Here is a 17,948-nt window from a genome sequence, read left to right as displayed (position 1 = left end):
TGATCTCACAAAAACTATTTGAGATTTGAAAGTGAATGATGGGCTTGGAAAAGGATAAGTACTTCTTGTAGACTGATTATTTTATGGATGACTTTAATAATTTAAATCTGAATGGAACTGGAGACCTGATTAGCAAGTGTTAAATAGGGAAAGTAGAAGAATTCAGTGACATTAACTTTAAGGTTTGCTTCAACTACTTCCACTCCTTGGAGCTGCTTTTTGATATTCAATGACAAAATTTAAATACTGCTTTTAGCCTGAGCTCCTTTTTCTTACCTTTAATATTTTTGTATTTTGTTTCATAGCTATTGCTTATGTGTTGATTGGCAGTGGCCTCTATGATGAAGCAATAAGGCATTTTTCAACAATGCTTCAGGTAATTTTTCTTAATAATACAATTTCATGTTTGTAGACATGATAGAAATTTGTGTTCATGCATAGCCAAAGTGCTGTAACGACACATCTATTTTGTGAAGATTTTACAAGAAAATAAAGGAAACCTGTGTTGACCGAGCGCTGCCTTGACGCCAGACCTTGTGACAGGCTTTCCTAACTCTGTTTTAAATAGGAAAAAAGGAAATCTTAAAGAGGTCAAGCAGTTTGCTCAAAGTTTCTCAATCATCAAGTAGCAGAGATGGCATTCACTGTACAAGTTTGAAAAAGACTTAGCTTCAGTTTACTTTTGTCTATCAAGAAATCGTGAGTTTCAGGTCTTTTCTGCAAAACACTGATTTATATGACTGACTTTTCACTTAGGGATGTGTCTCCTCTTCAAGGAGCACTAGGAGATTCTTCAGTGGCAGTATTGGAGCTTTACTGATCAGCACCCATGTTAGTGTACTTGAAATGCAATGTGAATACAATGTAGGAGAGCTATGAAGGAGACTCGGAGCAGAGTCCTGTTGGCTTTTTATCATGTGACTGTTTGACCGTATTTGCTGTAGGTGCTTAATCATTTGTTGATTGCTGGTATGTCCATCCAATGGCATATGTGAAGAAAAAATAAACTTTGGAGTTGGGATAGCCAAGTCTGAATGCACTCTGCTTCTTGCTACCACAGTATTGAAGCTTCAGGGTAATGGTGATAATAACAGCCACAACCCCCCCCCCCCACGCCCCAGATTATTCTGTTTAAATTAAATACTCTGAAAGGACTGAGTGCCTGAGTGCCTGGCACGTAGTAAGTGGACAGTAAATTTCAGCTACTCAAGATGTCACTCTGTATATTCATCTGTGTTAGTCATAGAGCTAGCAGGAGTTTGACAATCCAACAGAAAGACTTAGTTAAAAAATACTTACTTCTTTTGTTTTCCATTTAAAAACTAGGATTAGTTGTGTTGATAATTCTGTGTTCTCCAAAATCAGTGAGATGTTTTTAGTTACTGTGAGACCCAAAGAGCAATGGGTGTGGATGGTCATAAGGAATACTGGCTGTCAGTGGAATTTGAAGTACAAAGGATAGATTATACATGGTTTTTAAAATCACCTTTCTGTGTACTGTCACAGTATTATTAATGATAAGCAGTATATATTAATGATAAGCAGGCATTTTATATAGTTAACATTTTACCTAGATTTGAGGTGAAGGTTTTGATGTATTTAAAGGGCCAAGTATCTGCAAATTTGTGTAACCAGTAAGCAAGAAACAATAGGAACTTACACATTTGTTAGCATTGTTTAACTTTATTATTTATTGTTTCATTCAGCTTTTAAAAAATACTATCATTGTGGTTGAAGGAAATATAGCAGTAATAAAGAGTAACTTCTAAATAAAAATTTTATATTTTTGTCGCTGAGAAATTTTTGATTCTATTATCTACTTTTCAAAGTATGAATTTGTATTTTATAACCTAAATATATTTACAATTCTGTATTACTTTCCACTTAATTTTATATGTAGCTATGTTAAAGTATTTCTCTGCAACTTTAATATTTTAATGGTTCTGACTTGTTTTATGTTGTCCATTTGTAACGTATTTCTCTCGCATTGATGTTCAGAAAATGGATCAGAATTTCTTTGTTCGTGGAAAAGTCAGCAATGCACTCAGAATTTCATCAGTTTGTGACATGATGGGTTCCTTTTACGTGGGGTGTTTTTCTCTGAGAATGTGTGAATTATGAAGTTAGGCAGCTGTTGAAGTGTTTCAGGCTATTGATGGAGGGAGAGTAGGGGCAACTGAAAGTTCAAAGGCAAAAGAAAGAGCCAGGTAGGTGATCCCCTATGAGGTACTTTGATCGCACAGCAAGGGTGCTGTCATCTTTCCCATTGGTGTTTTTCTTGGTGACTTGTCCCTTCTCCTTTACCAGGTCTTTCCTGATGTTTTCCACTCATGACACATGTGTTAACTCTTACTCACCCATGGGAATAAACAGGAGCAGATTTGGAAGCATATAGATAAGCTTGGCAAAGATTGACATTGGCTGCATGTTATATGATTATGAGCAGAAATTGAAAATGCTTTTCAAAAATTTCAGTAAAAAAACTGCATCCTGCTTTTTGTGGACAGAATGCTTTGATGCTACATTTTATGTCAAAATCCTGTGCACAGTTCATGACTTAAAGTTTTCTGTTGATTTCTTCACATTCTTGATAGCCAGGGTCATCAAAACCCTATACAGTGTCTAGCAGATGTCCAAAGATGATGGGTTTTCCAGCTGACTAGATTTTTTTCTGTGAGCTGTAATTTTCATGCATTGATCTCTTTACGTCGTATTTTTAAATGCCTTTTTAAAAAAGATGTATTTATTTGGAAGGCAGAGTAACAGAGAAAGGGAGAGGTAAAGAAATCTTCCATTTGCTGTTTTATTCCCCAGATTGGCTGCTACGCCTGAAGCTGGGCCAGGCTAAAGCCAGAGCACAGCTAGGTCTCTCACATGGGTAGTAGGAACCCAAAGTATTTAGGAAATCTGCTGCCACTTTCCTAGGCATGTTAGTAGGGAGCTGAGGAAGAACTGGAGCAGCCAAGACGTGACTGGTGCTCTGACTGGGGATACCTGCATTGTAGGTAGTAGCTTAACTTGCTGTGCCTTAACACTGACCCCTAGGATGTATTTTTTAAAAGATTTATTTTTATTGCAAAGTCAGATATATGTATCTGTATCTATATCTATATATTGCAAAGTCAGATACACACACACACACACACACACACACAGAGGAGGAGTGACAGACAGCAAGATCTTCCATCCGATGATTCACTCCCTAAGTAACCACGATGGCTGGAGCTGTGCTGATTTGAAGCCAGGACCTTTTCTGGGTCTCCAACGCACGTGCAGGATCCCAAGGCTTTGAATCATTTTCCACTGCTTTCCCAGGCCATAAGCAGGGATCTGGATAGGAAGTGGGGCCGCTGGGATTAGAACCGGCATCCACATGGGATCCCCGCACGTTCAAGGTGAAGAATTTAGCTGCCTGGCCACGATGCCAAGCCCTTGGATGCATTTCTTAAGTAACAAAAATTTTTAATGTCTTACTTGTTTATTAGAAAGGCAGCGTTGTGGTAGTTAGAGATGTAGATAGATAGAAATTTATTTCTCTACTGTTCTCTGATTCACTGCTCAAATGGCCACAGGAGTTTTGAATTCCATCTGTGTTTTTCACACTGGGGGCACAGGCCCAAGAAATTAGGCCACCCTTCCAGGCACATGAGCAGGGAGATAGATTGAAAGTGGGGCAGCCAGGACAGAACTGTAGCTCATATAGGATGCCAGCATTATAGGAAGTGGTTTAACTTGCTGTGCCACTGACTATGACAAATGTTTTTAAAAGTTAATTTTTTAAGAGCAGAGAAAATAGAGGGTTCATCACTCACTTGCTCACTCTCCAAATTTCTGAAACAATTAGGGCTTGGTTAGGCAGAAGCATAACCAAGTCTCCCATGTGGGTGGCAGATGCCACCCTACTCCCAGGTACAAGGTAGCAGGAAGCTGGAATGAGAAATGGAGCAGATAAGGCACTTTGATGTATAGTGTTGGTGTCCCAAGTTATACCTTAACTGCTGTGCCAAACTCCTGCCCCTAAACTGTATTTTAAAAGTATGATTGTCATTCTTTTCTTAATTTGTGTTTATTTTTTCATTTATAAGCATGTGCATGTGTGCATGCACTCTTGAGAAGAAGGAGATACAGGCAGAGATCTCTGATTTGCTGGTTCCCTCCCCAGTGCCTGCATCAGCCCTGGCTGGGCCAGACCAAAGGCAAGAGCCCAGAACTCTGAGTCTGTCAGATGGATGAGAGGGAGCCAAGTACTTGAGCCACTAAGTACTTGAGGCACCAAGTACTTGCTGCCTCCCAAGGTGCACATTAGCAGGAAGCTGGATTGGAAGAGGAAGAACTTGAACTTGGTACTGAAGTATGTGATACACGCCTCTCAGGCGGTGACTTTGACCACTGGGCTAGCTACCCTGCCCAATATGATCATTTGTTAAATCAAAATTTTCTCCCTTTTCTTTTATAAAGTGCAGCAACAAAATGTTTTGCAATATTTGAATTTATTTTTATATGAGTAATTTTTATTTGGTATATACTGTTTCAGAATAGTGATGAAACTTCTTTAAGCATGCATGGATGTTGCTGTTACGGCTGAACTATCACTGCAGAATCTGTTTTCTTATCAGTACATGCTAGTACATTTACACTTGTCCCTTGCAGGGCCTTCCAGATGTGCAGAGACTTTTTTAGTTAATGAATGGCATTTTACGAGTCTGCAGAGTGAGAACTATTCATGTAACAATCTTAGTTTTCTTGAGTCCATTCACTCTTGACGTATCTTTTCTTTAGGCAGCCCATGAACTCCAGCATGAAGCAGCAGAGCCTGGAGTCTGGTGCCTTTCATAGAAAGCTGAAAATAAATGGGAGTATGGGGGCTTGGATTTTCTCAGAAGCCATTAATGTGACAAGATCTCCTTAATGTGCAGTTCAGATCTAAGCATAAGGCCTCAAGTTTCAATGAGCTTTTGATGTCAAGCGTTTCTTACCTACCCCGTTGTCTTGGCTTCACCAGCAGGTCATTTGTGTTGTGTGAAGTACCTCAAAATGTTTGTTTCTAGTGCTTCATTTGTTGCTTTTAGAAAGGAAAACAAGCTCTTCAAGCATCAGGATTCCCCACTGAGCACATTTACAAGGTGTAATAGATGTCATTCTGTCTTGAGAACTCTTGATTGTGAAAGCTTGTGAGTTAATGCTGACTCTGCATCCGGGTTCTGATGTCATTTTCAAATGTGTCAGTGCGTGATAATAGCATTCTTGAAAAGTAGAAAGTTCTGCACTTCTGTACTTCTTCAGTTTACACTTTGAGCTGGATAACAAAAATACAGTTTTATTTAACCTTTTAGCCTTTGCGATTAATTGTGTGACCTTGAGCATGTCTGATTTCTGATTAGATTCTGGTGGAAATATATTCATAAGAAAACTTTGTCTCTTCAATTACGTAGCAGAGAAGACTAAAAAAATTTGTTGGTGTATGTTTTTTTTTAAATATCCTTTGTATAAATACGTGGGTTAGCACTTAAGTGAAATTCAGTCTTCATTTATGTATTGATTTTTTTGAAACTTAGTTTTCTTTGGATTCAGTGACTTTCCAGTTTTAATTAGAAATCTACTTTGGTGGTGGAAAAACTTGTATAATATAAGCTCGCAATGTAAATAATAGAATAAGGGTGTTATGTTAAGACGTTAAGCATTGAGACATTTAAGTGCCTGCAACTCCAGTAAGGTAACTATCTGCTGTGAATTTGTAGTTGCTAGAGTAAGTAAAAACACTTCTAACTTAACTCGTTTAAAATTCTGAAACTTTATGAAGCATAATATTACTAAACTTGTGTGATAAAAAGTTCTTTGAAAAACTGATGTTCAACGCCCAAATTATTTTCAGTTTTTACAATTTTATTTATTTTTAAAATGTGCTTATTTAGTGAATGGGGAAGTGGGGAGAGTGTATCTGCTGGTTCACTCCTTAAATGAATGTTATCACTGGGGCTGGGCCAGGCTGAAGCAGAGCAGGCAGGAACTCTACCTGGTTCTCCATGTGAGGGGAAGGACCCCAGATATCTGGTCTGTCATCTTCCCAGCAGCATCATCGGGAAGCTGGATCAGAAGTTCAGAGAAGCTGAGCCGGAAACCAGACACTCCAGTAGGGCATATGACTATTCAAAAGATGGCTTCAACTTCTGTGCTCTAATGCTTGCCCAGCCCCATTCAATTTTAGAAATAAATGTTGATTTTTTTTTGTTTGAAAATAAGCCCAAAAATTACTAAGATACCCTGTAAAGAAAACTTTTGACTTCATAACATCTAAAGCTAATGATAAAGTTGTTTCAATTTTAAATAATAATCAAATCTGTTACTTAAATGTAGAAACACTCAGTATTAGAAAATATATATGTATATAAAATGGTACCTCAGAAAGCTGGTGGAAATCAAATTTAGAGATGTTTATTTTGGTGCAAAAAATTTGGATGCCGTGTGTAGCTTTCATTTCTCATGAACTTTTTATCACCCTTTATATACATGCATTTCAGGTTTTTTTTTTCTTGGCATGGAAATAAACTTATCTTTAAATTCTACTTTCCACAGTAGTTTTTGAAATCTTTTGTTGTAATAAACAGGCATAATGATTATGTATTTTTGTATGCTATTAGGAAAAAACCAAAACAACTCTGAAAAGATAGAGTAAATTGAGTAGAAAAAAGCCTAACTAGCTGATTCAGGGCTATAGTAATGATCAGGTTATGGGTGACTCAAAGGGAGGGCTTTTTGAGGCATATATGAAATGGAGCCACTCTGATGATGACTAAATTTGGAAATTGTCAGTGTTAAGTGTTACAGACTTTAGAGTAGCTATGTTTTTGCAAAGATCTAATTTTTTTTTTAAAGATTTTGTTATTTATGTGTTTGAAAGGCAGATAGAAAAGAGGGAGAGCAAGAGAGAGTGAGCTTCCATCTGCTGGTTCACTTGCCTAGTGGCTGCAATGGTCAGATCTGGGCCAGGCTAATGGAGGAGCCAGGATCTTCATCCAGGGCTTCCACATCAGTGGCAGGGCCCCGAGTTCTACTGCCTTCCTAGATACATTAGCTGGAATGCTGGATCAAAACTGGTACTTCGATATAGGATGCTGGCGTCACAAGTGATGGCTTAGCCCACTGTAACAAAGCTTCAACCTGATGGTTTAAAATTTTTAATTGCTTTAAAATATGTTAAAGCTGTGGTGGCTGAAAGCCCACCATTAACCATTCACTATGGGGCATCCCTGCCTTACCATCATCCTGCATCAGCCCTGTTGTTTGTGTAAGCTTTACTTCACTACTTCTAGCCATGTGGTTCTTCTTGTTTACCCTTAGAGAAACAGGTTCAGCAGAGCTGACTTGAATCCATAGTCTATTATTATCGTTAAGCTTTTCCTATTTCCCAATTGTCTAATATATGGTTGGAATAAGTTGCTAGATCATAACTGACATCTGTCAGACTAAGTAGTATAAACAAATATGAAAAGACATGTCCTCAAAGATAATTTTCTCAGTGGTGAGATCAATGTGTACATACAAAATAATGATGCAATAAGAGAGCGGCCTTACTAGAACTATATCCACCTGGGTGCCTGAAATATATCCTCAACTCAGAAGTTCCAAGTCAACCTCATGTTCTCCCCTGGGCCCTCCACACACCCCACCTCAATCATTTGCCAGTGGTGCCCTGTTCAATGGATGATACTCCCTTCCTTTTGGTAAGGTGAGTCTGTGTGCCCCACACATCTTTTTGCTGCGTACTTTATTACCTAGATGTTTCTCCTGAGTTCAGCTGTTCTCATCCAGGCTGCTCAGATCACACCTAAGATGCTGTCATGTGCCAGATGACTGTTGGAGTTGTTTCCTGCCTTATCTCCTTTAACCCATTCCAGCCACACCCCACAGATACACACACTGTTTATCACCATGTGCACTTTCAACATACAGCTCTTTCCTCAGGCTCCTCCCTTGTCTTAGAAACAGTGCCATGACCTCTGCTTCCCCTGTCGTGTTTGAACAGCCTCTTTGTCTTGGGCCAGTCCCACTCTAGAATTACTGTCTTCTTTCCACTCAGTATTGATCTCAGCCCAGCTATCCCTTTTGGGAATTCTTCCCAACCTTGTCTAGGTCTCCATGCATTTCTTGAAAATACATTTCACTACTCTAGCACTTTGTGAAGATATAACTATATTTGCATTTGTGATTCTTTGATTATACTCCAAGAAGATAAGACTCTCTTGCCCTCTGTGCTGGTTTTTGCTGCTAATGTTAGCACTTAACAGGAATGCATGCCTGCTCTTAATTTTATTAGTCTCTATAGAGCTCAAAGTTGCTAACAGTAGAGTAAATGAGCAATGTCCATACAACCTAGAGTGTGAAAAGAGGAGAAAGAGCATATTTATTTCCCAGGGGAGTTTGGAAGGGATCAGGAAGGAGGCAGAGTTTGAATTGAGACTTTGAGGACAGGAGTTTTGGGCTGAGATACGTGTAAGTGTTTCAAAGAGAAGATGATATTTGCAGATGCATTAAACTTCTGGTTATGTTGTATGTAGGGAATTACTGGAAGGTTCTGATGTGGAATTTGAAGTTTAAAATGTTAAGTAGGGGACAGAAAAGAGGTAATACCAAGAAATCAAGCAGAGAAATGATCAGTATTGTCTCAGAGGCTCTGGATGTTACCTGTTTTTTGAACTGTGGTTTGCTGCCCTTTAGTAGGTTCTATATGAATTTGTGATTTTAGACTGACACCTTGTTGGGAAAAATATATTGTACTAGAAAATATGAGATTACACTGTGAATGGTAAGTCTGACCAAGTGAAACTACTTTTTCTGATAGATGTGTATGTGTGTGTTATATACCTGTGTGTGTGTGTGTGTGTGTGTGTGTGTGTGTGTGTGTGTGTGAGAGAGAGAGAGAGAGAGAACATATGAAAAGAAACCTGTAAGGCAATTGCAGTAGCCCAGGTGAGAGAAGAGGGCTAACCCTAGGGCCAAAGAGTAATGGGGCAGGAGAGGATATGGTTGATTCTGTGAGGATCATGTTAGACCAATCAGAATGAGGCTGAATGCTGGTCCTGGCTGCAAGGGCCCAGGAATAGCAGAATAGCAGTCATCAAATAGGATATATATATGTATATATTTCAAAATGTATGTTTGAAAGCCAGATTGACAGCAAGGAGGGAGAGAGTGGGAGGAGAAAGAGAGGCTGAGATTGAGAGAATATGAGAGATTGAGAAATATCTTATATACACCAATTCACTCCCCAAATGACCCTAGTGGCTGAGCCATATCAAAGCTAGGAGCCAGACATTCCGTTCAAGGTCTTTTGTGTGGGTGACAGGGCCAGGGACTTTTACCATCTTCTCCTGTTTTCCCAGACACATTAGCAGGGAGCTGGATGAGAGGAGAGGCGCCGCAACTTGAATCAGTTCTTCCACTGTGGGATGCAGGCATCGCAAGCAGTGTAGATCCTACTTGCATCGTTTTCTGATTTACTACTTGGTTGTCTATAGTAAACTTGTTCTCATCAGAAAGCTGCTGGGATAATACATTTTGAACCATAACAAATCTGAGTGTAGTTTTTGTTTTCACTGGAGATGCCATCCCAGAGGGCACTGTCTTTCGTCCCAGCCGGGCCAAGGCTGTGTAGTGTTTAATATTCTGGTGTCGGGAAGGTGTTACTGTTAGAGGAAAGCACAAAGACAACCTTCCTGTAACTCCTCTGGTGTAACCTTTGCTCTTTTGCCCCATTCCCCTCTCCCTCTACATCCATCTTCCTCTCCCTCCAAACCAATTGTTTTGCCTTTCTTTGAGCGAGGAAAAGATATTCAAGTGAATATCCAGCATCCACTGGTTCAATCCTCAAGTGACTATGACAGCTGGAACTGAGCTGATCTGAAGCCAGAAACCTAGAGCTTCTTCCAGTTTTCCCATGTTGGTGCAGAGTCCCAAGGCTTTAGGCCAGATTCTATGGGAAGTAGAACAGCTGAGACATGAACTGCCCCCACCACCACCAATATGGGTTCCCAGTGCTTGAAGGGGGACGATTAGCCAATCGAGACATAACACTGGCCCGATAAAACCCTATTTTAGAGGATCCCAGCATTTGCAAGCTGACGATTTAGCCATTGAGTCACGGCTCCAGGTTCTTTTTTGTTTTTTGCTTTTCTTTATTTTTAAATTTTTCTCTAATAAAGTATGTATTACTTTAAAAAATTTTTTCTGATTATGAATGAATACTCATTTGTAGTCAACAAAAGGAATGCCACCGTACATTTGGAGCATTCCTACTTTTGACTAATTTTTTTTCTGTGCACACAATGACCTGTACAGTCATATCCATGTATTATTTATGGCATCTCACTAGTATTCTATAACTTGGGTTTTTCTACTGTTAGCTTACAGCATGGATGGCCCTTTGCCAGCTCCATGTAACGTATAGATCCTACATCTGAATCTGTATGGGGGCTCTGGAGGTAATGTAAATGAGCGAAATGATTTCAGGAGATGTAGCCGCGATGGGCAGGTTCTGTGATGATCATACATCCCTCATCTGGGAAGGCAACTAACACTTCACACAGTGCGTTTTTTTTTCTTTTCCATAGATCTGTCTTTGTTAGATTTTGATGTTCTAAGAAGCTGGAAACCTGAGATTGTTCAGTTTAATTTTTGCAGCTTTTCATATACTAGGAAAGCCAGTCTGCAGTTGTTTACCACTGAATATAAATGTACTGTATTCTTTTTAAGTAACAGCTTTAAAACATGTGCGTGTTATCTTTATACTTTTGGTGAGTTTCTTCCTGTGCATATAACAGCCCCCACAATCACATCAGACACTGAAGTTGCTGTGTTCTTTTTCTACAGTGTATGTAGGCACACTGTCTCAGATTGGACATTGAATTAGTCTGTCAAGTTCTTAGATCAGTGCAGTTCTGTTGAATTCTTTAGCACTGTCAGAGACCTTATGGCCAGAGATTACTTACTCTTCCTTTTCAAATGTATGGCAAAACATTCAGAGGTAAAAACTGCAGAGTTTACATTTAGAATGGAGGCACTTACATCATTCAGCAAAGGATCCTTCTTCGTAACACTGACCTGAAGGTAGGCGCTCGGTGACCTGGGATAGCAGGCACCTTGTCCTTGGGCCGGTCAGCTGTTTCATCTGGTCCTTGTGGATGGGAAGGTGATGGGAAAGAGCAAGAGAGAAAGTAGCACATAGGATCTGGCTTTGAACTCTGCTCCATTAGTGTGTAGGGTTGGATAACTCTCCCACAGATTGTGGAGTGGATTTGTTTCTCATTCCTCGTTGCCATGGCCCTGAGAGGTCCTTGCCTTTTGGAATTATGTCACGGATGTGTGAAAGGTAAAAAAGAGTTCTTTACTCACGTCTTTTCTTTTTACTCTCCCAAGCTCCCGTTTTCTCCTCTGAAAGACGTGATTGCTGCTGCTGTTGCTGATCATAGAGTCGTTAAGGGGATTGCATATTCATTACTTCCAGACAAAGCCAATATTGTGCTCATAATGGTGGTTCCCTTCCTTTCTCTTTATCATTTTTTTTTCAGTGCGAAACTCTTAGTACATCTCCTTCAAGGGAGCTTTAAGAATGCGGACTTTTCAGGTGGGGGACTGTGCGTTGACCTATGAGTGGTAGTAGCCTAAAGAAGTAGAGCTGTCGCTTGTGACATTATTGTGCTTTAAGTAGAAACTAATTTTTTTTTGTTGTTTTGTTTATAGTTTTTCACGTCTTTCTGTTTTGGTCTGACTAGGAGGAGCCTGATCTGGTTAGTGCAATTTATGGCCGAGGGATAGCCTATGGAAAGAAGGGATTACATGTGAGTATGTAATAGTTAACAATTGCTGTAGTGCCTACCTGACTTGACATGGACCAGGGTTCTGCTAGAATCGGTTTGAGCTCTGATGGACAAGCATTGGAATTGTTCCAGTTCACAGATGAGAAAATAGCAGTAGATGATGTCCTGAGGTTCAGAGGGCTAGGTGAGGGGGTGGACTGGGTTTTCTGCCCAGGTTTTCTGAAGTCAGTATTGAAGCACTGGATATACACTAAGAAAAGCATGAGGCTTGTCTGCATTCCTAAGAAGTATTCATTGACAAAAAAACCGGAGACTAGGTTTGCACAGTCCAGTGAGTGTGAGATTTTGAGTTCTTTTTATAAATGTCAAAGGTTGAATAAAAGAGCGAGAGAGTCTCTCTAGTGTGCGACATTTGTTTCTATTTGTTTTATTTTGTACTTTTTGTGGATAAGTGTAACTGTAGCTGTCATCAAATGATTTTCTTTATTTCTCCAAGGAAGGCTACCATAATACTAACACCTATGTAAAGACACTGTGCTGTGAAAGTGCAGACCTCCCTGAGATTATATAGTAAATCATGAAATGATCTCAAATTCAGCTCTCTAAATTTTTACTCAAAAACTGCATAACTTTTTCTGTTGCCTTATATACTAAAATATTCATACACAGTTGTGCTTGTGAGAGAGAAGTATGAGTTTATAACTTTTACTAAAAAGATTAAAGTCTTTAATATCCTTATTAAAATACTTCAGTTAAATTTAGTAAAGATGTTAAAATGTAATACCATACTTAGCTGGTACCAGCTTGGTGGAGAAATGTTATGTGATGTTTAAAGTCTTCTAAATCACACTTACAGTTAGGGATAATGAGGACCTGACTCACAGAAGCAGTGTTGCATTCATGGCCTCCAAAATGACCAAGGTTGAAGTTGCTCAAGTAGCATTCAGAGCTAAGCAGCTTCTTCTAAATTCTCACCTTTCAGAATTTTATGTATTTTAACATGATATTTGTTTATATGTTTTTAATAAAAAAAGATTGCACATGCAGTTTTAATGTAAAAGTAGCTTACCTAATCATCTTAAAGAGATGCACAGGCTGTCAATGTACTGGATACCAACTTGGTCCATTTCTGTTCCTCCATCGCAACCAGTCAGCAAGCATCTTTCTGCCTACCGAGATCCATGTGCCCATCCCTTGAAATCTGTTGATTTCGTATTTAAACAGAATCCCTCTAGAGAATACCCTGTCATGTGTGGAACTTGTGATAGGTAGCCAGGTCCCATGGGAGCCAGCCTTGACTGAGTTAGTTAATTGTAGTGTCATGACTTACTTAACTTGGCACATCTCTTAAACAGAGCAAAGTCTATAGTAATTTCTAAGCTGTTGATTCTGTCATTACTAAATTATTAATTTTATTTTAGAAAATCTTGTCTGCCTGGTTTTGAGTCGCAGTATGTCTCATACTAAGCTAATGCCTTTTCAAGGACATTAAGAATGCTGAACTTGCTCTGTTTGAACTGAGCCGAGTAATTACCTTGGAACCTGACCGTCCAGAGGTATTTGAGCAGCGGGCTGAAGTGAGTGTGGTTTTCTTTTTCCCTCTGTCATTAATGGATTGGTTGACATTTTGACTTTTTTTCCTATTATACTATTGCTTGTGAATTTTGACACTCCCTTATAGCAACTTTGTTTTCCTACATAGGTAACTAATGCCTGTAAGCGGGGTGAAATTACCAGAGAACTGGACTAAGAAATACTCCTGCTCTGACATATGATTGTGATTTTTAGCATTGAAGTATGCAGTTGTGATGAATGCTATTCATTGAAAAAAATATATTGTACCTTTGTAAAACTTCAAAGGATAATCAAACAGATTTATAGCCCTCACACGTGTTTGTTCAGCTGACGTATGTCTCTGGGCACTTAACAATGTATTTCATTATTCAGAGATAGACCCATCTACAAAGATCAGATCAGGATGATTATAACCAGGCCATAAAGAACTTGAGATTTGAAGTGGAGACAGAAAGGAAATGTGGTAAAAATGCCACAAGGATGCTTACTCCAGCACACGTCCAGGGGCAGTGCCTCTGCAGGAAGAGAAGCAGGAGTGTAGGGACTGTTTGTCTAGCCTGAGGAGAGACCAGAGCCTGTAAACTCTTGGGGACACAATAAAGAATATTTTTTTGGAGCAAATGTGTGCAAAGGGCAGGGCTTTTAATGCTTGCAAATGAGATGTGTTCTTTATATCATTTCTTAAAGTAATAGACTGTTTCATGTGTGTTAATATGTTCAGTCTGAATAAAACTTAATTGTTACTCATCTGATTCAGGGTGATTTTGTAGTTGAGTTAAAAACAAACAAACAAACAAAAAACCGAAACACTTTTGGCTGCTACCACCACCACATTGTTCCAGTGGCAAGACAAGGGTCCAGACTGGGATCAGGTGGCCCTGCCTTCTTTCAGGAGAGAAAGGGGGAAAATACCTGAGTCAAGAAGAAATTGGTTATGGTCAAGCTTAATGCCCTAAGAGTTGTACATGCTTTTCCTTTTTAAATGAAAGGCTTAATCCTATTTTACTCAAAAGGCAGAGTGACAGTGAGAGGGAGAGGCAGAAAGAGATATCGTCATCTGCTGGCTCACTTCTCAGATGCTGCAGTATTGCAGGCTGTGGGTTAACCGACTGTACTGCAACACTGGCCCCAAGAGATACAATTATTGACCAGAAATACAGACAGGCTAATTGTAGAATCAGAGGAGCGGTACCTGGACTGGGATAAGGGCCACATACAGATCTTTCTGCAGTGGACACATCAAAGCAAATCTGTATTTGTTACTTGGCACTGTTATAATGCTGTGCTGGGGTTCCAGTGAAAGTTTGATGCTTACAGAATTTCTTGGCAATTATACTCTCAGGATGACTGGTGTGTTTGCTGTGATGCAGTCCATGTGGAGGCAGTCCATTCAGTGTTGTTGGCTGGTATAGCTGTCTCCCGGCTTTAGTTGTTGGTTTTCTGGTGTAGATATCAAGATTCAACAGAGCTCTGAAACCTTATCAGAGAGAGCTTGTCAGTGGTTAGGGTTCTTATGCATGGTGAAAAAAGCAAGCTTGTTACTGCTCATTCAGATTAGTCAGTGTTAACACTGGGCCCCTAGAACATGAACTAAAAGCAACAGCTTCATATCTGGGCTACTTGAACATCTATCCAGGTATTAATTCACAGACTAAAGAGACATAATTGTTCTAGTAGTATTTGAACAGGAACAAAAGATGGCTCAATGTATATAAGTAAACTTGGATTGAAGGTTCAGCGCTTCCAAACTACAGTGAACACTGTAAACAAAACCTAGCCTTTAGCCAAGAAGTAGGAGGCTGCCCAAGCAGGTGAAGTAGATTAGCTGACACCTGAACAGCTGGGAAGAGTGTTGGACCAACATGTGGTTGGGTACTTCCCTGTGTAAATAAAATCAACACCAGAAGCTATGAGTGATGTTAGCAACCTGAATATTCTTCTGTTATTCCTAATGGTCAAGATGAAGGGTGCTTGGATGGTATATTTGGTTAAATGCCAGACATCAGGCATCGTTGCAGCACTATTAATATCCTCACTCTCAAGTGTGAGATTTGTTTGGTCAGAAGCCTTGTAGATTCCAAAGCTGCACAGGAGTATATCAAAGTGGACAAATTTTATAAAGATTGCATGTAATATGTGCAGAAATGTAGCTCACCTGTATTTAGATTGTTTCTTACGAAATAGGATGCATTGACCAAAAATTACTTTTTTGTGAGAGAGAGAAAATTAGTGAGAAAAGGAAGTTCTAATGCTTGGTAACTAAAAAAAAGAAACAAAAAAAGTATTTATGTTTTTGTTGTTGTTGTTGCTCTCAAAATTATAAGGTGTGTTTTAGTTCAGTCTGAAAATGAATTTTGTGTTTTGTTGCAAATTTGAATTTTAGGGATGAAATCTTTCTTCATTAATGATATAGTTCCTTTCCTCTTATTTATTTTGGATCATAATTCAAGGATTATATGACCATAATTTTTTTTAATCGCTACACAGACTACTATTTGTGTGTAGTGGCTAGTTTGTTGGTTCATGTGGTGGCCATTTGCTCATACTGTTATGAGAATGCATTTCTTATTTTTATTCAGATCTTTGCCCTTGCATGAGATAAGACTCAAAGCAGTGGCATAAAAAAAGTGTACAAATAAGAATAGGAAGGAAAGCGTGAGAATACATTCAAATGTGAGTATAAGTAGAGAATGAAATTGTGGGTAAATCTCTTTTTTTAAGATTTTTTTTTTTTATTGCAAAATCAGTTTTACAGAGAGAAGGAGAGACAGAAAGATCTTCCGTCCGCTGACTCACTCCCCAAGTGACCTCTATGTGTGGAACTGAGCAAATCAGAAGCCAGGAGCCAGGAGCTTCTTCTGGGTCTCCTACATGGGTCAGGATCCCAAGGCTTTGGGCCTTCCTCTACTGCTTTCTACAAGCAGGGAGCTGGATGCGAAATGAAACAGCCAGGACATGAACTGGTACCCAATTGGGATCCCAGAGGATGCAAGTCGAGGACTTCAGCCACTAGGCTACCATACTAGACCCCAACTCATTTATTCTTTACTCTTTCCTGGTTCTCCCCTTATCAGAGAGATAAGATGCTGATGTTTTTTCCCTCCATTTCCCTAGTGTTATGTTAAAATGTCATGATAAATCATGGATTTAATTAGGTAGACTTGGGTGGGATTTATTTAACAGGTTTTTGGAATTTACATATGTAATAAAAACCCAATTTGTATCTAATAATGTGATACTGGTAACTAGATTTTCTGTTTTAAAAATATATAGTGAGAGCCCGGCGGCGTGGCCTAGCGGCTAAAGTCCTCACCTTGAAAGCCCCGGGATCCCATATGGGTGCCGGTTCTAATCCCAGCAGCTCCACTTCCCATCCAGCTCCCTGCTTGTGGCCTGGGAAAGCAGTCGAGGACGGCCCAATGCATTGGGACACTGCACCCGTGTGGGAGACCCGGAAGAGGTTCCAGGTTCCCAGCTTCGGATTGGCGCGCATCGGCCCGTTGCGGCTCACTTGGGTAGTGAAACATCAGATGGAAGATCTTCCTCTCTGTCTCTCCTCCTCTCTGTATATCTGGCTTTCCAATAATAATAAAATCTTTAAAAAATATATATATATATATATAGTGACTTTTGACATTCCTCTTTAGATTTGCAGCATCATAGTGTACCATTTGTATATATCAGAGGTTGTTTTATGAGGAATCTTTCTTCTGAAAGTCTGTGTTTATTGAAAATAATTTAACCTAATTGTGCATATAGATTATTGAACTAGGATTGGCTAATTTAGGGGCTAATAAACTAGATAGGGATGTTTTTGCTTTTAGAATATAACCCTAGTCCACTGTATTCTTTTTTTCCTTTAACATGCAAAAGGATTGCCGTGTAGAGTTTCACTGTACTCTGAATTTTCAGGAGTACATTCCATTTCTTTCTTTTTCAGAGCTTTCGTTCTTACTATTGGTGATGGGCATGTCTGAATCCTCTCTCATTGGTTTTAAGCTCATGTGGTAGAGGAAATCAGTAAAACTTGATAAAAATGACCTGTATTTAAAAGAAATATTTTTATAAGTATTTAAGCTCTAAGGAAATTTGTTCGGGATAAAATGTTTGTGTTTGATTGCATGAATATTGGAACCATGTTGGATTTTTCTATCTTTTTGGTTTTACTTTTGCACTGTAAATAGTCTTCTGTATTGTCATGTTTCTTGAAAACAGCTGATTGCTCTTCCAAATAAACTTTTCCAAACATACCTTTAGATCTTTTCTCTCCTACTTTACAAGTCATCCTGATAAGTTGAGGTTGTTCACATGCAAGGATTTAAAGAGTGCTTGGAATCTTAGAAATTACCAGTCAGATTTTACTACTAAGGAGCAGACAGCTGAAACCCAGCAAGGAATCTGTGTTTAGTGATTTTTGTAATGGTTCAGTTGTCTTTCAGACTGACTTTGATATCTTTATGACAAAATGTGATTTGAAAGCTGAAATATGGGTCAAGAAATAGAAAGATCACATTTTAGGCAAAGTATCTATGTAATAGGAATGTAAGACAATGAAAAGAC

At 39.1% G+C, this 17,948-nt stretch overlaps 1 protein-coding gene across 6 annotated transcripts in view; it reads left to right on the top strand.

Moving 5' to 3' along the window:
* The window catches only part of TTC13 (tetratricopeptide repeat domain 13), a 70,849-nt gene that overhangs the window by 15,654 nt on the left and 37,247 nt on the right, over positions 1-17,948 (top strand). For 4 of the 6 annotated variants that reach the window (XM_058669336.1, XM_058669338.1, XM_058669335.1 and 1 more), the window contains exons 4-6: positions 306-376; positions 11,769-11,834; positions 13,298-13,390. In XM_058669336.1, the coding sequence (XP_058525319.1) occupies positions 306-376; positions 11,769-11,834; positions 13,298-13,390 (230 nt within the window). The remainder of the gene's footprint in view (positions 1-305; positions 377-11,768; positions 11,835-13,297; positions 13,391-17,948) is intronic. The other 2 variants (XM_058669339.1, XM_058669337.1) reach the window with 1 other exon arrangement.

The sequence above is a fragment of the Ochotona princeps genome, chromosome 10, assembly GCF_030435755.1.
Source record: "Ochotona princeps isolate mOchPri1 chromosome 10, mOchPri1.hap1, whole genome shotgun sequence".
NCBI classification, from domain to species: Eukaryota; Metazoa; Chordata; class Mammalia; order Lagomorpha; family Ochotonidae; genus Ochotona; species Ochotona princeps.
Note: the sequence above shows the minus strand (reverse complement) of the source record. Positions and strands in the feature narration are given on the sequence as shown.